The sequence below is a fragment of the Colias croceus genome, chromosome 18 (genome assembly GCF_905220415.1).
Source record: "Colias croceus chromosome 18, ilColCroc2.1".
NCBI lineage: Eukaryota > Metazoa > Arthropoda > Insecta > Lepidoptera > Pieridae > Colias > Colias croceus.
Genome location: NC_059554.1, coordinates 4,271,960 through 4,293,346, shown reverse-complemented (window position 1 = coordinate 4,293,346; position 21,387 = coordinate 4,271,960). Strand labels below are relative to the sequence as shown.

The window sequence follows — 21,387 nt, the reverse complement described above, 5'->3', positions numbered from 1 at the left end:
CCTACGTGTGGATTATTCCTAACATTTTTTTGATTTTTTTTTAACTCACAAGCGCAACGGCAAGCGCACCGCCCGCGCCGCGGCTGGCGCGTTGGCGAATGCGCTGGCCGCTGGCCTATGTGTAGAGGCTACATTGGACCGACCGGTGGCTGGGCCAGCGCACTTTCCAACGCGTTGGCTTAATTGTAAAGGCGGCACTACATATATTATGGTTTGACTGCGAACAACTTAGAGCGAACAACTATGAAACTTTCTTACCACATACTAATTTTTTGGTATAACATAGTTATTATCAACAACATAGATTATTAATTATTTCTGAAATTTAATTTAAATTATAACAATATTATGCGTGTAGATATAGCCACCGGCCCTACCTTAGGGCCACCACAGGGCCCTAAGGTAGGGCCGATTGGTAGATTCTATAAAAATTACTTGCTCTGTGCCTATATGTCACTACAATTTTGACACTCACTTGACAGATTCTACGTAATGTCACTATAGGTAGGTACTTACAAGTTACATTGACTTTTATTGCCATTCTGATTGTTCTGATTTTCGAACAATATTAATTGATAACATATTTTTGGAAGTATTCTTGTATTCTACATTGTATCGTGTAGTGAAACTTACTTCTTATAACGTGTATCTCAATGGAATTAAGATTTAATCAATAATTCAAATACTAACTACAAATTCACTGTAGATAAATATAATTTTGGCTTTATTGTTAAATTTTACGTCTCTAAAGTGTAAACATCAAGATGGCTACTCATGATCCAAATATGATAGCATCTACAGTACCAACCATAGCCCCTACGGCACCAGATGATCTTCCACCTCCATATTCAGCGGTAGTGGGTAATCCGCCCTATGGATTTGTGGTTCCGCAGGCAGGCGGCTATCCTACGGGCTCTCAAGTACCGAAGTCATTCACTGCGCCTGGTGTATACCCTCATCCTCCTGTTGTGAATATAACCCAGCCTCAATCAGGGGACATACCACCGCCACCAGGTATGTCAGTGCCAGTAGGGGTGGTGATCCCTGCGGCAGTCGGTTCTGAACCCACTACAGTAACCTGTTACAATTGTGGAAAGGTTGTTACTACTAGAGTAACATACACCACGGCCTGGCACACACATTTAGTAGCTGGATCTGTATGCATTATAACTATGTGAGTATCTGAATATTTATAGTGATAAAAATATGTAATATATGAATATTTCATAGATATGTAATAATTACCAAATTTTTATTATTTTCAGGGCTTGCTCTCTGTGTTGTCTGGGTCTTGTTCCATATTGCTTTGATACATTCAAGGATGCCGAACATTACTGCCCAAACTGCAGTACTTTTATCGGCAAGAGTAACAAATGTTAAAAGAATGAAGAAAAGTTGGATTATGAAAGTTTATTTAAAGATTAATCTTAAAATTGTGACATACTTAGTCTGAAAGTGCAAATTTCTAAGGTGCCATTTGCAAACATTGAAGTTTAAGTGAATAATCTGCTATTGTATTTTTATTGTTTATAGGACACAATATAATATATAAGTTTAATGAAATTTAGTATACATATTTACAACCATAGAACTTGTACAAAAAATGATTTAAGCTTAGGCTTCTTTTGCTTTATTCACTTTTTTATGAAATAAATAACCTAAAGTGTGCTTATTGGTTCATATATCATTGTAATCATTTAATAATAATCAGTGCCCTTTTTAATGTTATAAAAAGTGAAAATCACCCAATTTATGATTCTGTATCTATATTCCATAATCACTTCAATCTCAAATTGCATTTCATCTAAGTATATGATTAAAAATATCTAAAATATTATGGTGATTGGATAAACTGTGATATATAATAAAATTCAACAATACTTATGTCAGATTTTGATATTGTGCTAAATACAAAAAATGTTAGCATGTCAATAAACATATAATAAAAATTGTATTTTCTTTACATAATGAATTATTATTGTATGTTTTCTGTCTTTTTTTACCACATAATTTTACTTCCAAGTGTTTATACTTTATTTATTATCTATTAGTCTTATGATTTGTTCTTTATTGATAGTTTTGTTCCAGAATTGTAAAAAGATTTTTATGTCTTGCAAATAAATTGTAAATGCTATTTTTATTTTATTTACCCGAGTATATTATTGAATAGCCATTTTGAGAATATATAACAGTTATTATATTATTGTGCTTTATCTGTTATTTGTATATTCAAGTTGATTAGATAAAAGCATCTATGACTAACTGATAACATGTTATCAACATGTAGTGCGACTGATCAATATTGAAGCAAGTTCTATTTAAATGTATTTAAAAAATGAGCAACAGAAATGAGAGGACCAACAGAATAGAAAATAGGCAAGAAGCAGTTGAAGAAAACCAAGATCACATTCGAAATGTAGAGCCTCCACCTCCGTATACACCTGTGGATATGTTGCATGGACAAGTGATAACTAATCAACCTGTCATACATCAAACTATTATTGTGCAACAGTCTCTAAAAGATCAACCAGTCCTCATTGATTGTCCAAGTTGCCATAAAAGGTCCAGGACTAATGTGGTCTTTGCAAATTCCCAAAAAACACACATGATAGCCGGTTTCATTTGTGGTCTTACCATGTAAGTTTTTTAACTATTATTTTGTTTGAAGTGATTTTGATTGAAATATTTATACAATGATTTTGGTTCACAGGTGGTGTATGTTATGTTGCCTTGCTGCTTTACCTTACACATTGAAGATATTTAAAAAACCAGAACATTATTGTTCACATTGTAATTATTATTTGGGTTCTGCCTCGTAAGTTTTAAACAAAATTGTATGCATACCTTAAAAAAATATTTATGTTAAACTCCACATTATTATTTAAGTTAAATAAAAATAAATAAAAAAGTCTTTTGTATCACTTTATTTTGTTCATACATCAATAATCTAATTACTATAGGGTACTTGTAATCTGTAACAGTCCGATGCAATTTTCCACTTTCCATCGACGGCCACAATTAGAAAAGTTTGTTGAAATGGTTTCCTTTCTTCTTCATTCTGATAAGTGACATCACCACAGGCTTGAATAAGGTATGTCAAATTATTGGGCATAAAGTTTTCGGCCACAGGTTGAGCATCTAGCGTCTTTACGTAATGATTACTTGGTGGTAATTCTAATAAGAACTTCTGGATCTTAGTGTTTCCATTGATTCCATTTCCGTTCCATACTAACAAACCAGTATCAAGATACAACTTTGAGGTTAGGTGTCTACTATTATCAAGTTGTTTATAAAATAATTTTGTAAATTCTTCTGCAGTTTCACATGCATTGTCAACTTTTTTAACAGCAACTTCCGTGGCCATTATTGTTCTTTATTTTTCTATTTGAGATATAATGAAGTTCATTTATTTGTTTTCAAACATTAGAAATTAGGATATAGTTTTGACATTTCACATTTGACATATTTATACAGAGTATGAAACCAGAAACACAGAGACAGAGCAAGTAATATAGGTAGGTACTTAATGAAACACGGACAACGGGCCATAGAGCATAGACAAAGACAAGTACCAAGAAGCTTATCTTGGTAGGTACCATAGGTACCTACGACGAAACAATTTTTTAAAAATCTAATGCTCATGGCCAGTGATGAAGCAGTAATAGAGGGTCCTATATTACTTGCTCTGTGTAGAGGGGTTTATACTCTATTTAGGAATTAACGAAGAGAGATATATGAAATGTGCATGACATGTCATTTTAAACATAAGTAATTATTTATTACTTACCACGAACCACCGTTATTTCATGATCCGGAATTGTTCTATACGTACATACTCATATAAACTCTCACCTTTCAGCAGCTTTTATGAGTTAACGAAGGTCTGATTATTCAAAGAATTGCATTCAGATATCCGAAAATTCGCTTAGGTACCACATTTGGGAAGAGAACCGACTAAAATCTGTTAACTTTAACTACCACATGGAGGTGGACCTTCCAAGTGGTATTAAGAAATTGCACCCCATAATCCTTTATACTGTCGTCTGTCGAATTACGTTATGAAAATATATTATAAACAAATACCTATGTGTCTTCTGAATGGATTCCTAAAATCAAACTTAAGAGAAAATAATAACACATACAAGTTGTAGAAATATTTTATTTGATTATATCTTTATCTAAAAATTACGAGCTTTATATGACCGATCTTATTACAATATAAATCATTAAGTTTAAATATTATGTCTAGTTTTAAATATTTCAATTCTGGACATTTGACACAGTAATTCACGATATACTGCACTATTGAAACACTTATTAATTTAAGAAACAGGAAGATTTCATTAGATTCATTGATCAGGCATTGACAGTTTTTAGTCGAATAGAATTACAATGCTTTTCATTAAAAATATTTCTTATGTTGATTCAACAACTGGAAATCAGATTAAAACGTATTGTGCGAATAGTTAAGGTTCGCTTATTTAATGATTACTTTAAAGATCTGTATTAATTAAGATTGCATCGATTTATATTAACTTGCAATATACTTGCTTCAAAACCCCGAAAATATGCTTACCCTTAAAATATTATCGTGTTCAAATAGTTCAAATACATCAGCGTAATAAAAATGGCAATAACTATTAAACTTAATGTTAACATGCATTTTATAATTTTATTATTACATTAAAGGAAAATAAAACAGTCGACTTATCAAATTCAAATCTTATTCTAAGGCACTGAAAAATGATTATGCACTAGTACAAAAGCTATAAATAAATCTTTAAAAATAAATAACACTCCCTAAAATTGTCCAAACACACGTTTAATTAAATTCGGAATAACTTATAATTTTAAATAATTTAAATAGAAACACCCAAATAATTGCTTTTTTGAAAATATTGCAAAATGAAGAATAAATTAAATCTAAATACAGGGATTTATTTTGTAAGTTGTTAATTATGATTAAAGTTTATATATATCGTAACGGTAAACATAATATGACGTAAATAAATCAAAGTTACATAAGAGTTATTTTTATATCAATTTGCACTTGTATCACCCAGAAGACTGTAGGCGAGCAATAGTTTATGTCTAAATCTAATTTCACACAATAAACAATTCTATATTATAAAGGCTCTCACACACGAGAATATAAAGATCCGATACATCTTCTATCGCTGTTCAAATCAAACTGAACATTTTTTGTAATTCATGGCTCTTGTATTCGAATTTTAAATCTTTATATTATAAAAAAAAAAAAAAGTTTTTTATGTCAGTCTTATGTATGGGAGAGCCTTAATAATTTTTACGCATCTAATTAGTCAATTTTTATTTAGTCTAAATTATATAAGCTGCTTTACTTAACATTACACCATTAAAGTATGTTCATACGTGAAGAGCCAAGCACGAACAGTATCAGTAGTGCTATTAGGAAATAAGTTTTGTATCTCAGTTCTGCTACAACACAAAGTACATAATTTAAATCACAGTTTCACTTTCATGAAAATATCGTCACATAATGTGTGGTCAGAATAATTTAGACAATTACCTAATCCTGTACAAAAAACACAGGTTAATTTTGACATCAATTATAAAAAACTAAGTCGTATACAATGTTGCGCCAAAATCAATAAATATTGAAAGAAATCCGATTGACAATACAACTTATACAATTTCAAATAATTTCCTAAGCAATGAATATTGCAACAACTGTAAAACACTTATGTTGTACCTTTACAAATGTCTTTTATATTTTTTATCACTACTCAACATTTCAAATCATGTTAATATTCAATTAATTTATCCCTGAGCAAAATTATCTAATATCAATGTCAAAAACAAAATCGAGGGTATTCGCAAAAAATGTTCAGTACACTGTGTAAATTAGCATATATACCTTAGAATTAAATGGATTTTATATACACAATAGATATCATACAATGTAACAGAAATAAGCACGAAATTGTAATCTCACTTATCGATTCTACATGGCGTTGAGAGTGATGCTAAATGTTATTTTGAATCTACGCATTCAAATAACGTGGAAATAAGTTAACTAAAGAGCCAGAATGTTTGCCAAAAGTCGATATAAATTTACTAAGACAATTCGTTAGAAAATTTTAACAAGTTGGCAGCGGCAGTGTATGTCAAGTGGCCAATACGTTACCGGCACTCGTGTGAACGCACCGAATGCATGCAACGATCGCCTACTAATATTCTTGTTCGTGTTGAATTTTCTATTCGTTATTTCTCTCCCAGAGATGCCTGTAAATATCGTATTATATTAATACTTTTCCTGATTACACTTCATGCTAAAGAAAAGTCAAAGAACAATATAAATAGGATCTTCTTTATTTTCATTTAAACTGTTGTTAAAATACATGAAAATAGCATATTATAATTTCTAATGCCTTGACATAAAAGCTACAACTACTCGAATAGTAGCACTCGTAAAAGAAAACGAACTAAAAACGTTTATAAGCTCAACGCTATTTAAATGTTATTATGTAATAAGAAATTCACCTTTAATGGACCATTGTGTACGTCGATTTCATGTTTATCTGAGAGACTAGATATCAGCTTTTCCTGTAATAAACAGATATATTTTTAGTATACTCATTTACTAACCGTATAAAAAAAATGTCAGTTAGAGCCAGCACGCACGAGCAACTTTGTCTCCGCAACTATTTTGTCTCTCCCACCCATGGGCTAGTATGAAAGTGCGCGCACGTAGCGACGCAACTCCCCATACAAATCGATGGGAGAGACAAAATAGTTGCGGAGACAAAGTTGCTCGTACGCGCTGGCTCTTAAGACTATAGGCGGAGATAACGGATGTCATATGATGAAGTCGTTAACACTTTCACTTTCTTTCTGAAATAATAGGGAGAGGAGAATGTAAGAGAATACCATGGTAAGTTACAATAGAACATACCTCTGTAAGTCGTTCTGCCTCAGCAAAGGTGACATTGTGGCTCTTCGTTTTCTGTGCCTTTTGCAGTTCACTCTGCAGTTGATCAATTTTGTTCTGCATCTTTTAATATAAAAATAAGAATAAAATTAAAGTGTGCACACTATTTAATTCTTATTAAAAAATTCCATCCATATTATTTCGATTATTTTTGCCTTCAAATAATAATTATGATCAAAAAATTCCGGCACCAATGCAACAATTCACACAAATAAAAACGCAAAAACTGCATCAGAATAATACATAAATATTGCCATAACAATAAAACAAGGAACACAAATAGTGCAATAAATGATGATGGAAACACGTGTTGTGAAATCCAACCAGTATTAATTTTTAAAATTTGAAACAGAAGTTACTTATATATTTGTTTTAAACCAGTCCATATGTATACATATAAATATATTTTTTTGTTCAATGATAACAACATAAACAGTATAAGTGTTTTCGGACTGCGATTTCTTTTAAATCGAGTGACACAAAACAGGAAAATACCAAGAAAACCACGTAAAAACGACACTAAGAAACGATCAAGTCAATTAAAATATACCTCTTCTACGATTGAAGGTAATGACTTTTCTATGCAGGAGTATGCAAACGCCACTGGGTCCTACATGAAAAGTCACTCTATTTTAGCCATGATTAGAAATGTTGTATTTGCGTATTTACCGATTGTGTCCCATTATGCAATAAACTATAAAATATATGGGATGTAATTTTTTTTCTTTCTGTTACAAAAATAAACTGATTTGGCAGAAATTTAAAGAAAGTGTGAACTGCAATAGTTTTTTTTAAATAAATTTCTACGTTTGTGCTGACGTATCTGTAAATAGGCTAATGGATCGATCGAATAGGAAAATGATGTGTTTTTTTTTTATATGGAAAAAAAATCTTTAAGTATTAAATTAATGCATGCATATTTAAGTCAGGTATATCATGAGCAATAAGTACAGTGTATACCTGTGAAACAGTCCTGTGCCTCAGGTCGTCCAGCTCCTTCTGTTTGTCGGCGAGCTGCTGCGCCCAGCGACTCTCCTCTATGGCCACGTTCTGTTGTAACCGGCTTAGTACACCCTCCTGTCAATGGGTTTCATTAATTCAAATTAAATATAATATCATTGAGATATACATATGGAGACGACACCGCCTACATCACTTATGTTCCGCTCAACATACGCCATATGGTGTTTTAAAGTGAAATGCATCAAATATGCCTTCGTGTGTGTTACGATATTGCACAAATAATACAAATAATACGGAAAAGTGCTTTCATCGGTAAGTACCTAACTAGATAATAATTTTTAAAACTTAGTTAGAGCAAAAAAATGGCGCACAGATTTTGTGCGTGGTGTCTCCTCCATAGTAATATTATCTCAATGTATAATATATTCAAATATTTTTTAATTAAACTATATGTATAATATGTTTAATGGATTGCAAAAAAGGGCGCATTACCACCGGCTGTGCTAAACGACGTTGCTGTGTAACTACACAGCAACGTCGTTTGCAACCTAACTAGGAATAAAATTAATGTAGTAGTTAGTATTTTTAATATAGCACATAAGAAACATTTTTAGTATCTTCTTACCGTATCATCAATAATTCTCTTGTATTTGTCGACTAAGGCCTGTAATTGCTCATTTTGCGCGGCTAACTCGCCGAGTCTCGAATCTGCGGGTGCCTTTTGCGAACTTTCCGCCAACTGCTTCCTTACAACTTCAGTCTCTTGTAACTTTTTCTGCACCTCACCCTCCAATTTCTTCCTCTCATTCTCTTTCTGTAAGAGTTTCTTTTGCATCTCACTTTCAAGCTGTTTCTTTTCATTTTCTTTTTCCAAGAGCTTTTCCTTTAGCGACTTTTCGAAGGATGCCTTTTCAGCTTCTTTCTTTTGTAACTCAATTTTGATGTTATCGGCGAATACTTTGATCCATTCAGAGCCGGTTGAGTTTGCAGGAACAGCTGAGGGACACACAGCGCGAAGAACATTTATCACTTCATTGTAATTTGTCTCCTCTGCCCTTGTTTTTGCTTCCTGTTAACAAATTGTAACATTAGCAAATAGTCGATTCATTGGATTACACTTAATTTATTTAGCATCTAAATAGGAAATATGATACATTTTTATAAACTATAAAAATACACTAACGCATTCTCGAAGCAACTATAGATATATAGGAACGTAAGGATATATTTCTTTCATTTCTAGATTACGATAATCTTGTTTTCTGTTTACGATTATATAAGGTACTTTTAAACATAGCACTATTAGCGTATATACAAAGCGAAGCCGGCCAAAGAGCTTATACCGAATGACGTTAGAGGATAGTGAGTTAATACAACCTGTTCCTTTTGATTTCAGAGACTAATGAACATTGTCTTTTACTATGAATGATTTTGTTAACCATATGGCTAAAGATTATATCCTTCTTTTAGTATCCGATCAATATATAATATATAATATATATAGGATAACCGTTGATTTATCCATTCAACATTATTTCATTTTTTTTAATATAATGGTTCTTTCAATTTTACGTTAAAAATGAATTGAAGAAAAATGAATTTGACCAGGTTATTAATAATTAAAATGGACCATATGAAAAAATATAATGGAAATCAAAAATAACACGTTGCACGTTATTATAAGTAACGACACTTACAGACGTCGTGCCTTGGGCCGGCAACGCGCTGGACGCTTTAGCCTGCAGCGATCTTTCAGCGCTTTGTAAGGCCTCCATTACTTTCCAGTTTTTAGTTCGCAACTCCTGAGTGATTGGAGTCAAAAAAATTAGTTGAAAGTTTAGTGTATTATAATATTATGGAAGAATAGAATGTAAGAAATAGATAATGTTATGATTATGAATAAGGTATGGGATAGTATAGGTAGACAATGTACTTAAATTCTGTTAAATTTTAAAGAGTTTATAGATCGTCTAGCCGATTTTTCTCAGGGTGTAGATAGGTTGAAGAAACATTCCAAATCGGCGGTGCTTTTAGTGAAATGCCAATAATTCATAATCACTTTTTGAGTACAAATAAAATTAGTAAATTAAATATTCTAAGTTAAAATTCATGCAGGGATATTGTTCATATACATATTACTTCGCCCGTGGTACATATGAAAAATAGATGTTGGCCGATTCTCAGACTTACCCGATATCCACAGAAAATTTCATGAGAATCGGTCCAGCCGTTTTGGAGAAGTATGGTAACCTAACATTGTGACACGGGAATTTTATATATATAAGATTTGCAGAGCTGCGAATTAAATAATAGCTGTCGTCATACAGTATATGTAGAATGTAAGAAAACCTACGTAAATAAGTCTTCATTTGTATAATATGCAGACTGTGTAACACAATATAATGAGAATGTGTGTTAAGCTTTGTAAATATAGAATATTAAAACTATTTTGATTGTGCAAAAATTTGTACTGATTTTACTGCATGTTCTATATCATGAGTTAATTAAATTTTAGGGTCATTTTAAATATCTCGTCATTTTCAATAATCAGAACAAAGCAGTGAATCAGACTGGCTATTCTCGCAAATCTGTGGGTATATATGAAATATGAATATAACGGGTGCGTGGGTTCCGATTTTGTAAATAGAAATAATTTATTAAGAAGTTTTATCTCGTTTACCATACACACTTATAGAAATACATATATATTTAAATAATTATTTCTCCTCAATAACGCAATACTACGCCTAATATCAACCACGGACACAACATACTTCTTTAAGCAACATAACACAAACTGCAGCCAACTCAAAATGTTTATTTATTTATTTGTCTTAAACTTACATTATTCTTCTCCTTGTAATGCTCCAGCTGCTGCAGCACCTGCGCCAGCTGTTCCTTCTGCTGCTGGTTGTCAGCCTGCGCAGAGCTCAGCTCTCTGCGGAGAGCTTCCACCACACTCTCCACTTTGGCTAACTCCGCTGCCTGTATATTATCAATCTTATCTTATCTAATATATAAATCTCGTGTCACAATGTTTGTCCTCAATGGACTCCTAAACCACTTAACCGATTATAATAAAATTCGCACACCATGTGCAGTTCGATCCAACTTGAGAGATAGGATAGGTTTTATCCCGGAAATCCCTCGGGAACGGGAACTATGCGGGTTTTTCTTTGAAAACGCGGGCGGAAACCTAGTTATATGAATTTAATCTGCAAAATCCTACCCATAGGTTGCCTGATAGAAATCGCTTAGTAGCGATAAGGCCGCCTTTTTAGCTTTATAACATAATATTGTCTGTTTCTTTTTTATATGTACATATTTACTTGGTGCTGAATAAAGTGCATTTATTACTTTATTATAATACTAGCTGTGCCGCGCGGTTTCACCCGCGTGGCTCCGCTCCTGTTGGTCTTAGCGTGATAATATATAGCCTATATTACTCGTGGATAATGTAGCTTTCGAATGGTGAAAGAATTTTTAAAATCGGTCCAGTAGTTTTAATGAGCCTATTCATTACAATCACACAAACAACGTTTTCCTCTTTATAATATTAGTGTAGATTTGTAGTGCAATAATAAAGGTCCCTTCTATTGTTTGTTAGGATAAAAGCACATAATACTGAACCAATTTACTATATTTTAAAGATTCTAGTTTCTAAATTTACAATACATATAATGTTAAAAACTATTTCCCGTTTCTGATACTACAATAAACTTTGTAAGTGTACAGTCAATCAAGGATCAATGTCATGAGTTTATCTTCATGCAGCGTGTAGTTATGCTTATATACTATATTTATTATTATGTAATATTAAATACACCAACATACCTTCTGTTGTTCATTAGCATCGTTGACCGGCAAGCCATTTTGCGCGGGTGTAACTTTCATCATTTTGATTTCAGCCAGTTCGCTTTCCCTCGCTGCTAGCTGTTCGCGAAGAGAAGCGACCTCCTTTGATAGCTATAACATACATATTTAATATTTATGTATGGTGTAATATTAATTAAGAAAAAATCATATTTTCAAATTTATCGCAACTTTCAAATTTATTGCAATGTTCGTTTCATATAGGTACTATCGAAAATAGTTTCTTCACTTTAAAAATTAACATAAATGTGTTTGGTTGGTTCAAATCAAATAATTACTGAAGAATAGAATCCCCCACTAACCTCTTCCTTTTGTTTTTCGTAGTCCTCCTTCACTTTGTCTAAACTGCTCTCAGCTGTCTGCGCTCGTGCGGTTGCTCTTTGAACTTCATTCTGGAGATCTATTTACACAGATAAAAAAATATGTATAGAAATCACGTCGCGCAAGTTAATTATTCATATTGAATTTCATGTTGTTTTATTGTCTGTCTGTGCGTAAAATATTGCGGGTCAGAAATGCACCAATTTTGCTTTGCTAGTATCTATTTTATTATTTTTCTTATATATTTTTTATTATTTTTCTATGGTTAGTGCGCATTACAACTAACAAATTAATATCCGGATATTGTAGTATTTTTATGTATATGGCAATACCGTCATCATGAAGTAAGGCGACAATTTTGATATCTTCACTTGCCAAGGAAGTTTCACTTCTGACACGTGTGGTCAGCACACACGCTATTATCTATTTCTACCTCGGTGTTACTATAATTAGTAATTCCATACCGGCGAGTCGCTGCTGTGCCTGCCGCAGGTCCTGCTGCGCGAGCTGGTCGGCGTGCACAGCGCACTGCCGCTGCTGCTCCAGCTCCGCGTACAAGCGATTCGCCTCCTGGACATGGATGGGTACATCGTTAATTATACTAACAATCCATACTAATATTATAATTATGCGAAAGTAACTCTGTCTGTCTGTTACTCAATCACGCCTTAACTACTGAACCAATTTGCATGCAATTTGGTATAGAGATATTTTGATACCCGAGAGAGGACATAGGAAAGGTTTTATCCCGGAAATCCCATGGGAACGGGAACTATGCGGGTTTTTCTTTGACTGCGCGTGCGATGCCGCGGGTGGAAAGCTAGTGTTTTTATATATAAAGATGACATTTTTTGTAAGTAGGTTATTATAAAATTGCAAGGAAGTAAATAATTAAAACTTGCATTCTCTAAAATCGCTCGTAAAAGGTCTCAAGTTTCCAGCTGTCCAAATATAAGGCTGTACTGCGTGAATATCAACGCGTAGTTTTTATTCTCGGGTATTAAATTCTTCAATCAAAATTATACCGAGTACGCACTGCGAAATAAAATTCGCATGATTTTTTTCAGTTAAATTCAGTTTTCAACCGAGTATGAGTGTGTAAAATGGGTCATGTAAATGAGGATGGGTCTATTGCACGTCTGAGTGAAACGCGCGAATTTATACCGCAGTGCCGACATAGCCAATAATAAAAAAATAAATATGTATGTTTAGCATTCAACTTGCAACAAATCTCAGAATTATTTTCCGCCCGAATCCGCAGTACGTCTAGGTTCGCCCTCTACATTCAATGTGTTTACAGAATTGCGAAAAAAATCCGCGCGGTGAAAAATAGTAGCGGTCTCGTCTCCAACATTTCCCGTTTGTAGCGCAGTCGCTCACCTGCAGCTGCTGCGCGAGGTCGGCGGCATGTTGCTGAGCCATCATCATGGAGTCTCTCGCCGCGCCCGCCTCGCACCGCGCCTGCCCCGCCTCTAGCACACGTGCGTTTAGCTCCGCCTGGAGAGCTGTCAGCTGCTGTACTAATGTTGCTTCCGCCTGTATACAATATTGAAATTAAATAATATATCGTTGAATCGTTTGTAATAACTCAGGCACCGGAACCACACCGATCGGGCCGCTTGGGGCTCAATAGGTTAAAAGGATTACTTTTAAAACGTACGAGACCGTAATCACGCAAATTGATACACTTGTAAAGTAGCGGCAAATAACTCTAGTGCTGACTGATAATAGTGTGCAGAAGTAAAAAATAAGCTTTTTTTGACAAGAGTTCCCCAATCGTATACCATCCTATGCGCTGAAAAGACGCGACATCCTGCGCGCTTTCAATGTATATGTTAATGGAAATGTATGAAATCAAGGAAATGTGTACAATTCCGATACCATTTAGGAAATGTATAAAATATTGTTTAAAAAACTATTTAATGCATGCATATCCTAGGAAATGTATACTCTTCCTAGGAATTGTATACAATTCGCATATCGTATTAGGAAATGTGTAAAGTAAATGCTTTCTGTAATAAAACACGTTGTTATTTTTTTTTATTATAGCTCTTATTGATACAATCGGGTAACAGTCATACCGTAAAATTGTAATAATATTATGTTCATATTATTATCTTACTAATTAACATTTTAAAAATCAACTTTCTAACTTTTAACGTAAATATCACAAAATCAACTTATATTTATTCTTTTAAAATCAAATTTTCATTTGGCAAGTAATCAGTCCCCTCGTCCCGCTGTCCCCGCGTATATTTGGCGCAGTCGAATTGTATAATCCGCCGTATTACATTACGGCTAGCTGTTTTAATATGCCGAAAATTCGTCTTTTTCCAAAATTCTACAAAAAGACGGTCGCGAGCTGACGGAGCCCCACTTCTTGGGGCTCCTATTTCTGTGTAGTTTTAAAAAACACGAACCTAACCTAACCCACCCCCTTATCCAAACCAAAAATTTCTGATTACGAATTATCGACAATAGTTACTACAAAATGCCGACCGTTTGTAAACGGCCAGATTATATACAATTTGTCTACGACATATCAATATCTTAAATGTTTTACATTTCCGATTGCTATTTAGGAAATGTATAGATTTCCTAGGAAATGTGTATAAAATAATTTATTTCACACATTTCCGAGCGATTTTAGGAATTCTATACATTTCCTAGGAATTGTATACAATGACGGATTACATAAATTTCCGGTAACATATACATTACATTGATATAGTTGTTAATCTGTTAATTGTTTTTTTGCAAATTTTTTCTGCTCCATTCACAATCTATTTTTTTTAAAGTGAAACTTTTATTACATCGTCTCAAACTTTTTGGTCTGTGTAGCGCATGTCGCGTGACGCACGATACGTACGGTAATTATCGTACAAATACGATAATTTTTAGTTAATGTCTATAGTGTGAAAAAAAGTTTCACTTTTACCGTGGTTTCATAAAACCACACAACATTTTTTTTTTTTAAGTTTTAACAATACCAGTACGTATGAGCAGATATGCCCCGCTAGAGTTATAATTTCTGTCTGTGATGTTAATTTTAATATATTTACTCACCTCAGATAATCTTTGAATATGCATTTCCATTTGAACTCGTTGCGCTTGGGCTTCACCCTCTTCTCCCAATTTTGCTTGAAGCTACAAAAAATAGTAAAAGTGTTATAATAATTGTAAAGTACGGGCAACCATTATCATATTTTTTTTCATAATAACTGAAAAATGTACAGCTTTCTGTCCACGGATTAGTTCGCGCGAACTATATTTGAAAAAATCTTTTAGTGCTGAGCTAGAGTACAAAAACGAGCATGTACAAAATCTGAATTACTAATCCATCTGAACTTCTCATCAATACATCCACATTGACCTTTTGATGTTTCGATCAGCAATAACTTTAGGTCGATCGAAACATCAAAAGGTCAACAATATTATAAATTATACATACTTCATCATATTTTCATATTACACATTTCTGTTTATTTTCATAGCAATAAATTATAATCATTCATTCATACTCATTTTTTCTACAATCCCCTCTAATATTATAAATGCGAAAGTAACTCTGTCTGTCTGTCTGTCTGTTGCACTTTCCCGCTTAAACCTCTCAACCGATTTTGATGAAACTTGGTACAGACAATCTTTAGACTCTGAAAAAAAAACATAAGCTACCTTTTATTGCGAAATATGTACCACGGGCGTGTATAATATCACTACATAGTATAAAACAAAGTTATTTTCTCTGTCCCTATGTCCCTTTGTTAAGCTTAAATCTTTCAAACTACGCAACGGATTTTGATGCGGTTTTTTTTTAATAGATTCAAGAGGAAGGTTTTAGTATATAATTTACTAGCTGCTCCGCGCGGTTTCACCCCCGTGGCTCCACTCCTGTTGGTCGTAGCATGCTGATATATAGCCTATAATAACCTTCCTCGATAAATGCTATCTAACATCGAAAGAATTTTTCAAATCGGACCAGTAGTTCCCGAGATTAGCGCTTTCAAACAAACAAATTTTTCAGCTTTATAATATTAGTGTAGATTAGGTTTTAGTGAGCTAGTGCACTATACGTACGACGAGTTTGTCCTGCGCGAGCGCGTGGTTGTCGTCCATGAGGCGCTGCAGGCGGGTCTGCAGCGTGTGCAGCTCGGCGCGCGCCGCCGCCGCCGCCTGCTCCGCCGCCCGGCTCGCCGCCGCCGCGCGACCGCGCTCCGCGTTTAGCAGGCCCCTGGTTCATATCGTATTTTTTTTTTCTTTATAGTATTGGAAGGCAAACGAGCAGAGATGGCAAAGTGCGTCGCCCATAGACGTCCATAACATACGTTATGGGTGTTGCCTACCATAGAGGGAAATGGGATGGGATAAAAACGGTCTTAAGGAGAAAGGTGGAGCTAACCGTGAATTAGGTGTAGCGGTGTGCTTTTGGTCTTTAAAGAAACACATATGCTTTTTTCTTAAAATAACTCAAATCGTAGTTCCTCGGAAAGACAGTCGATGGCAGTTATTATTATTATTTCATATTTGTTTTGTATTCATGATGTTGATATACACTACAAGAACTGTGTAGCTATTTATACACCCTACTTGTACCGTACATACAACATACTACACTGGTATGAGTATGTACAGATACAAGACTATCTTAAAAGAATATAATTTATGTTTATTTAAAAATAAATTGTATAATTGTAAATATGTTTTAACAATGATACAATATTATGCATAATCACAAGATATAATTGCATGTTTTTTTAATCACACCGGTAAGCCTAATTAAAAAAACTTACCTCAATTCCTTCAGTTTAGCATGTAATGCTTGAGATGCCTCAATTTCATCAGCAAGTGCCTTTTCTTTATCAGCAAGTTGTTTCTTCAGTTTTTGCATAGGATCATTAGGGCCCTGAGAACAATTGATCAAATTGTTTAATTATTACATATTAAAGTATTAATTAAAATAATACCACACATTTATTTGGTTGTATAATAAATTACCTCAGTCCATTCAGAGTGTTCAGGCAGAGGGTCATGCTGTTTGTTCAACAAAGCATCGGTAAGGATCTGTATCTCGGTGCGAGAGAGAGACGCTTCCTTCACCACTCGAACCAATTCGCTCACAGATACGCCGCCGCTATCGCCCGCTGTTCAACATTTTTTTCATTTATTTTTGTATTATTATTTTTGTAGTATTGATAGCCAAATAAGATAATAATTTGCATATTATTATGTTAGCGTATCGTTATCACGCAATAATGATTAAAAATATAAATTTATTGAAATACAATTTTACATTCAAATTTAATTGTAAAATTGAAATTAAAAGAGCAACTAAGGAGATTCTTGCCGGTTCTTCCCTGTATGAAATGCTTTCTGAATTGGTGGTAACTGATAAAACTACGACAATTCGGAAGTGCTTCTAGAAGAAGTCACTTTTATTATAAATATTAAATACAACATAAAATTTGAAATGTATTACAGACAAACATTATTTTAAAATCTCAACTGACCCATAAGTGAAAGCACATTGGGCTCGGCCTTCTTCTTCTTGCCCTTCGCGGGGGGCGAAGGCGCCGGGACCGCGGGGGGCGCGGCGACGAGCGCCTGCTTCAAGAGCTTCTCGGTTGTGAGCTCGCTTGGCTGTGGAGCATTAAGCGGGGGCACAATCTCTTCTGCGACTGTACCTTCTTCCACTGCTTTCTTCTCTACTTTCTTTGCTGTAATAAACATCTTTATAAGAACTACATATTTTATAATTATATGATTTTCTATGTGCTGAACTTAAGAAAATGCAGTTGTGAGTTTAATTCACTTGGGCTAAAATAAAACTGTATATAATAAAACACATAAAATCCAAAATCACATAAGACTGAACTGACTAAATTAAAACAAACATAATATTTATATTAAAATATACCCTTTCTTTGTTCCTTGGGAGCTTCACCGCTATTGCGACGTTCACGGGAAGCCTCCTCCTTAACAGCCTCTACCACAGGTTTTGGTTGTACCTTAGCACCACCTTTAGCTTGCTTTGGCTTATTCTCTTTGATTTCTTTCTTCTCTACAACCTCTTCTTTAGGTTCAGTTGCCTAACAAAATATTATAAGGATAAATATTTGAAGAATATTTAACTTTAATATGTATAATTATGGTTAAAAATACAAATTGGAAAGACAACAATGTCTCATTGCCATTTCGTGCAAACCAGAATTGATTCATTCACATGCACTTTGTTTGATGTTATCAAATGTGTAATTGTTGTATAGGACACTGCACTAAAACAAATTACCACAAAAATATAAGTTAGTCAGGTTACATGAAATAAACTAATCATATAAAAAATAATATAACATGTATGTACATGACACATAATAAATAATATAGGTTGTATAAGATGCTCTTAGTTTATTATTACAATACATAAAACACAAAACACAACGTCTAATACAAAAGCGTGAGTGGAAGGGTTTAAGTGAGGGACTCACTTTGTCCCCAGAGAGTGTAGAATGTAACAACTCGAACTCATCCTTAGGTTGCATCTCCTCGAAATGGTTGACGGCTGTCGTAACCGTAGTATCGGGGAGCGTGCTCGGATCGCTAACGCAGCTCGGATCCTCTTTGTTTACAAGAATCGGCTTTACTTTAGAATCCTTGCCGCGTTTGCGAATCTGTACATACATTTTGCTTCCCCTTAATTATTGCCTCAATAATCACATAACATCATACGCAAGGTGCCTAAGGTAAACAAATTCGATATTTTTCGTAAAGGAGGGGGGATGTGATATTTGTATATTATTGTTTATTTGGTTAACAGTGTCAAAGCATTTGGTTGAATGTGAGCGAGACTTTATATTTTATATGTGAATGTAATAAATATCCAGATACATTAGAAATAATGATTCAGGTATAAATAGTCCCATAAGCAAGCCAATAAATATATAATCTAAATAAAAAAAGTGTGTAACATGCATATATTTATAGACCAATAAATTGTATAACCAAACCCCAAAAAATGCATTAAAACAAAGATGATATGATATGAATGTTTAATTATATTATTATAGATGTGATAACTTCATGAAATCCAACTTCAAAAGGTTACAAAAATATAATAATACTGATAAGATTGCAGGTAAGAATACAGATTTTTATATAAATAATCACAAAGAAATGACTAAATATAGTAGAACTTCACCCAATATTATTTAGAGAATAAATTATAAATAGAAAATTTTGTTAAAAGTTTTTAAATAATGTTATTACAATTAAAAAAATACATGGACACATTCTAATAAGAAGCAATATTATTTACAAAATGTATAAATAACAAATTTATATTATATATACAGTATTTTGGACATTACAATACAAGCTAGGCTGGACACTGTCTATAATGCTCAAAATAATGTAGCTGGTTATAACAATAATCAAATGATATTATCACTAATGCTCACCTTGATGTTTAGTGGAGGTTCAGTTGGCACTTCGACAACAACAGGTGGACTAAATTCTACATGTGGTTTTACTGACACCGGTTCATCTTCAACTCCACTCTCAGCCGGTGCTTCACTTTCTGGTTCACTTCCCGTTGCTGCAGTGGTATTTTCTTTGTTCTTTTCTTTCTTCGCCAACTATAAAAGATTCATACAATGAGTGATTTGTAGGATTTTATTTTCTGTCTGTCTTTCAGAACAAAATAAAATTAATTTGATACAAATTTTCCAATACACTACCTTCTTATTTGCCTTTTTGTTTGTTTTCTTATTCTTTGACTTGTTCTCAGCTAGAGCTAACAGTTCACTTGTTGCCTTTCGTTGCTGAGCAATGGCTTCTTCATAGCTTGTTCCTGATGCTGAGAAGAGACCCATGAGTAGAAGAACAGCTACTCCCGCGACTCCAACACCACACAACACTAGCAATGCTTGCAGCTCCATGGGACCTGCTGCATTCACTCACTGTTCTCAAAAAAAAATTAAGTTTTTCAAGCTATTAAAATTGATTTTTTATTGTAATGCAGATAATTATAATAAAAAGTATATTTTAAAATCGACAGTTTAGAAAGAATATGACTACTTTTTTGAAAAAAAAAGGTAAGAATAAAAAGCAAGGTTTGTAATAAGATTAGTAAAGCTTAGTAGGTACTTCTAAGACTAATTCTAATTAAATTCTTATACAATAATACATAGCGAGGGTGCGAGACTTGAATTCAACCGGTTTTTTATTTCTCTGTATTTCTAAGGATCACAGACCACTGAAACGTACCAATTTCAATAGCAATATTATTTAATTCCTTATAACTTTTCGCTTAGAAATGTTAAACATCCCGCAATGGAATAGAAACTTGAACTACGATTGACGAAGCTTCTGCGAAGGCTGACACGTAAGCAATGACACATGTCAAAGGTTATTGACAGGATATTTATATTACGATTATTATGTGTTATTTAAATATTTACCGTAAGTCTACTTAACAGAAAGTGAATATTAATCGAATACGGTGATTTGTTGTAAGAAATAAATAAGAATATTTATTTGGAAACGAAACAATAACGACAACTGTATCAAACCAATAAGCTTACCTTTTTAAATATGTATATTTTACAAAAAAACTATTAAATCAATAATATTCTTTATCGTGATGCAGTAAAAAACCAAAGAACTAGAATATAAATTATTCAATAAACATTGATTTAATTTTAACAAAAAAATGCCGATGAAAGGAACTGTCAGTCTGTCACTCCGCCGACAAATCGGCATTCGTCATTTGTACAGACTATGCAGAACACATTTTTTTTGCCAGATTATACAAATAACGTATAATATCTGTGATAATATCCATCATTGCTCCTTCATAAAGTCCATCCCCCTATGAGTCCATCTAATAAGCTCTTGGTCCATCCATCCATCATATTTAGAGGTAGTTAATGAAACACAAAAAAGTAACATTCATCATCCAGTTCAAATTCATCAATCAATCATTCGCAGTTTTTAACAAATGCAAGACGTCGCGACGTCGCGACGCGTCGCGTAAGCGCAAAACTCGAGATCGGCGGCACCGATTTGGTTATTTTTTTTAAATAATAATTCTTGAAGCACACAGATGGTTCTTATGGAGAGAAAATGTAAACATCTACCACGCACGACGCACGAGGCCAGAGCGGACCGCTAGTTTAGTATAATCACACACAATAATTTAACTATAGACTAGGTATAGTCAATAGTCAACACAATAGTCAACTATACTTTTGGTCATAATGGGCATA

General features: G+C 33.7%; 4 protein-coding genes across 10 annotated transcripts; 2 read left to right on the top strand and 2 right to left on the bottom strand.

Moving 5' to 3' along the window:
- The first annotated feature begins 507 nt into the window (after positions 1 to 507).
- LOC123699967 (lipopolysaccharide-induced tumor necrosis factor-alpha factor homolog) lies at positions 508 to 2,134 on the top strand. The gene is made up of 2 exons (XM_045647027.1): positions 508 to 1,174; positions 1,266 to 2,134. Exons 1-2 carry the CDS (start codon positions 765 to 767, stop codon positions 1,378 to 1,380), a joined length of 525 nt encoding a protein of 174 aa, XP_045502983.1. The 5' UTR covers positions 508 to 764; the 3' UTR covers positions 1,381 to 2,134.
- A 43-nt stretch (positions 2,135 to 2,177) lies between these two features.
- LOC123699971 (lipopolysaccharide-induced tumor necrosis factor-alpha factor homolog) lies at positions 2,178 to 2,856 on the top strand. The gene is made up of 2 exons (XM_045647031.1): positions 2,178 to 2,637; positions 2,711 to 2,856. The coding sequence occupies exons 1-2, from the start codon at positions 2,336 to 2,338 to the stop codon at positions 2,817 to 2,819; spliced, it is 411 nt and encodes a 136-aa protein (XP_045502987.1). The 5' UTR covers positions 2,178 to 2,335; the 3' UTR covers positions 2,820 to 2,856.
- Positions 2,857 to 2,909: 53 nt separating this feature from the next.
- On the bottom strand, positions 2,910 to 3,480 carry LOC123699970 (NTF2-related export protein). The gene has a single exon (XM_045647030.1). It carries the CDS (start codon positions 3,362 to 3,364, stop codon positions 2,948 to 2,950), a length of 417 nt encoding a protein of 138 aa, XP_045502986.1. The 5' UTR covers positions 3,365 to 3,480; the 3' UTR covers positions 2,910 to 2,947.
- Positions 3,481 to 4,145: 665 nt separating this feature from the next.
- Positions 4,146 to 20,850, bottom strand: LOC123699948 (ribosome-binding protein 1). 7 transcript variants are annotated; one of them, XM_045646998.1, is made up of 22 exons: positions 20,704 to 20,850; positions 19,858 to 20,079; positions 19,579 to 19,755; positions 18,610 to 18,792; positions 18,042 to 18,213; positions 17,635 to 17,841; positions 17,123 to 17,268; positions 16,918 to 17,030; positions 16,205 to 16,358; positions 15,194 to 15,274; positions 13,508 to 13,663; positions 12,592 to 12,697; positions 12,109 to 12,206; positions 11,768 to 11,899; positions 10,778 to 10,918; positions 9,631 to 9,735; positions 8,559 to 9,002; positions 7,931 to 8,047; positions 7,521 to 7,580; positions 6,935 to 7,033; positions 6,523 to 6,585; positions 4,146 to 6,264 (listed from the first exon to the last, which is right to left on the bottom strand). In XM_045646998.1, the coding sequence occupies exons 2-22, from the start codon at positions 20,056 to 20,058 to the stop codon at positions 6,244 to 6,246; spliced, it is 2,976 nt and encodes a 991-aa protein (XP_045502954.1). In that variant the 5' UTR covers positions 20,059 to 20,079; positions 20,704 to 20,850; the 3' UTR covers positions 4,146 to 6,243. The 7 variants fall into 7 exon arrangements, with proteins under 7 accessions (XP_045502954.1, XP_045502957.1, XP_045502955.1 ...); XM_045647001.1 differs by having other exon boundaries at positions 19,858 to 20,066; XM_045646999.1 differs by lacking the exon at positions 20,704 to 20,850 and adding an exon at positions 20,387 to 20,503.
- Between the last annotated feature and the right edge of the window lie 537 nt (positions 20,851 to 21,387).

Bases quoted from the DNA above. Each gene is read 5' to 3' on its own strand.
- LOC123699967 (XM_045647027.1), top strand. From the start codon at position 765: ATGGCTACTCATGATCCAAATATGATAGCATCTACAGTACCAACCATA. The intron at 1,175-1,265 runs GTGAGTATCTGA...TATTATTTTCAG, and splicing joins TCTGTATGCATTATAACTAT to GGCTTGCTCTCTGTGTTGTC.
- LOC123699971 (XM_045647031.1), top strand. From the start codon at position 2,336: ATGAGCAACAGAAATGAGAGGACCAACAGAATAGAAAATAGGCAAGAA. The intron at 2,638-2,710 runs GTAAGTTTTTTA...TTTGGTTCACAG, and splicing joins TTCATTTGTGGTCTTACCAT to GTGGTGTATGTTATGTTGCC.
- LOC123699970 (XM_045647030.1), bottom strand. From the start codon at position 3,364: ATGGCCACGGAAGTTGCTGTTAAAAAAGTTGACAATGCATGTGAAACT.
- LOC123699948 (XM_045646998.1), bottom strand. From the start codon at position 20,058: ATGGAGCTGCAAGCATTGCTAGTGTTGTGTGGTGTTGGAGTCGCGGGA. The intron at 15,275-16,204 runs GTACGTATAGTG...TATTTTTTGTAG, and splicing joins TCGCGCAGGACAAACTCGTC to CTTCAAGCAAAATTGGGAGA. The intron at 7,034-7,520 runs GTATATTTTAAT...TTATATTAAAAG, and splicing joins TACCTTCAATCGTAGAAGAG to ATGCAGAACAAAATTGATCA.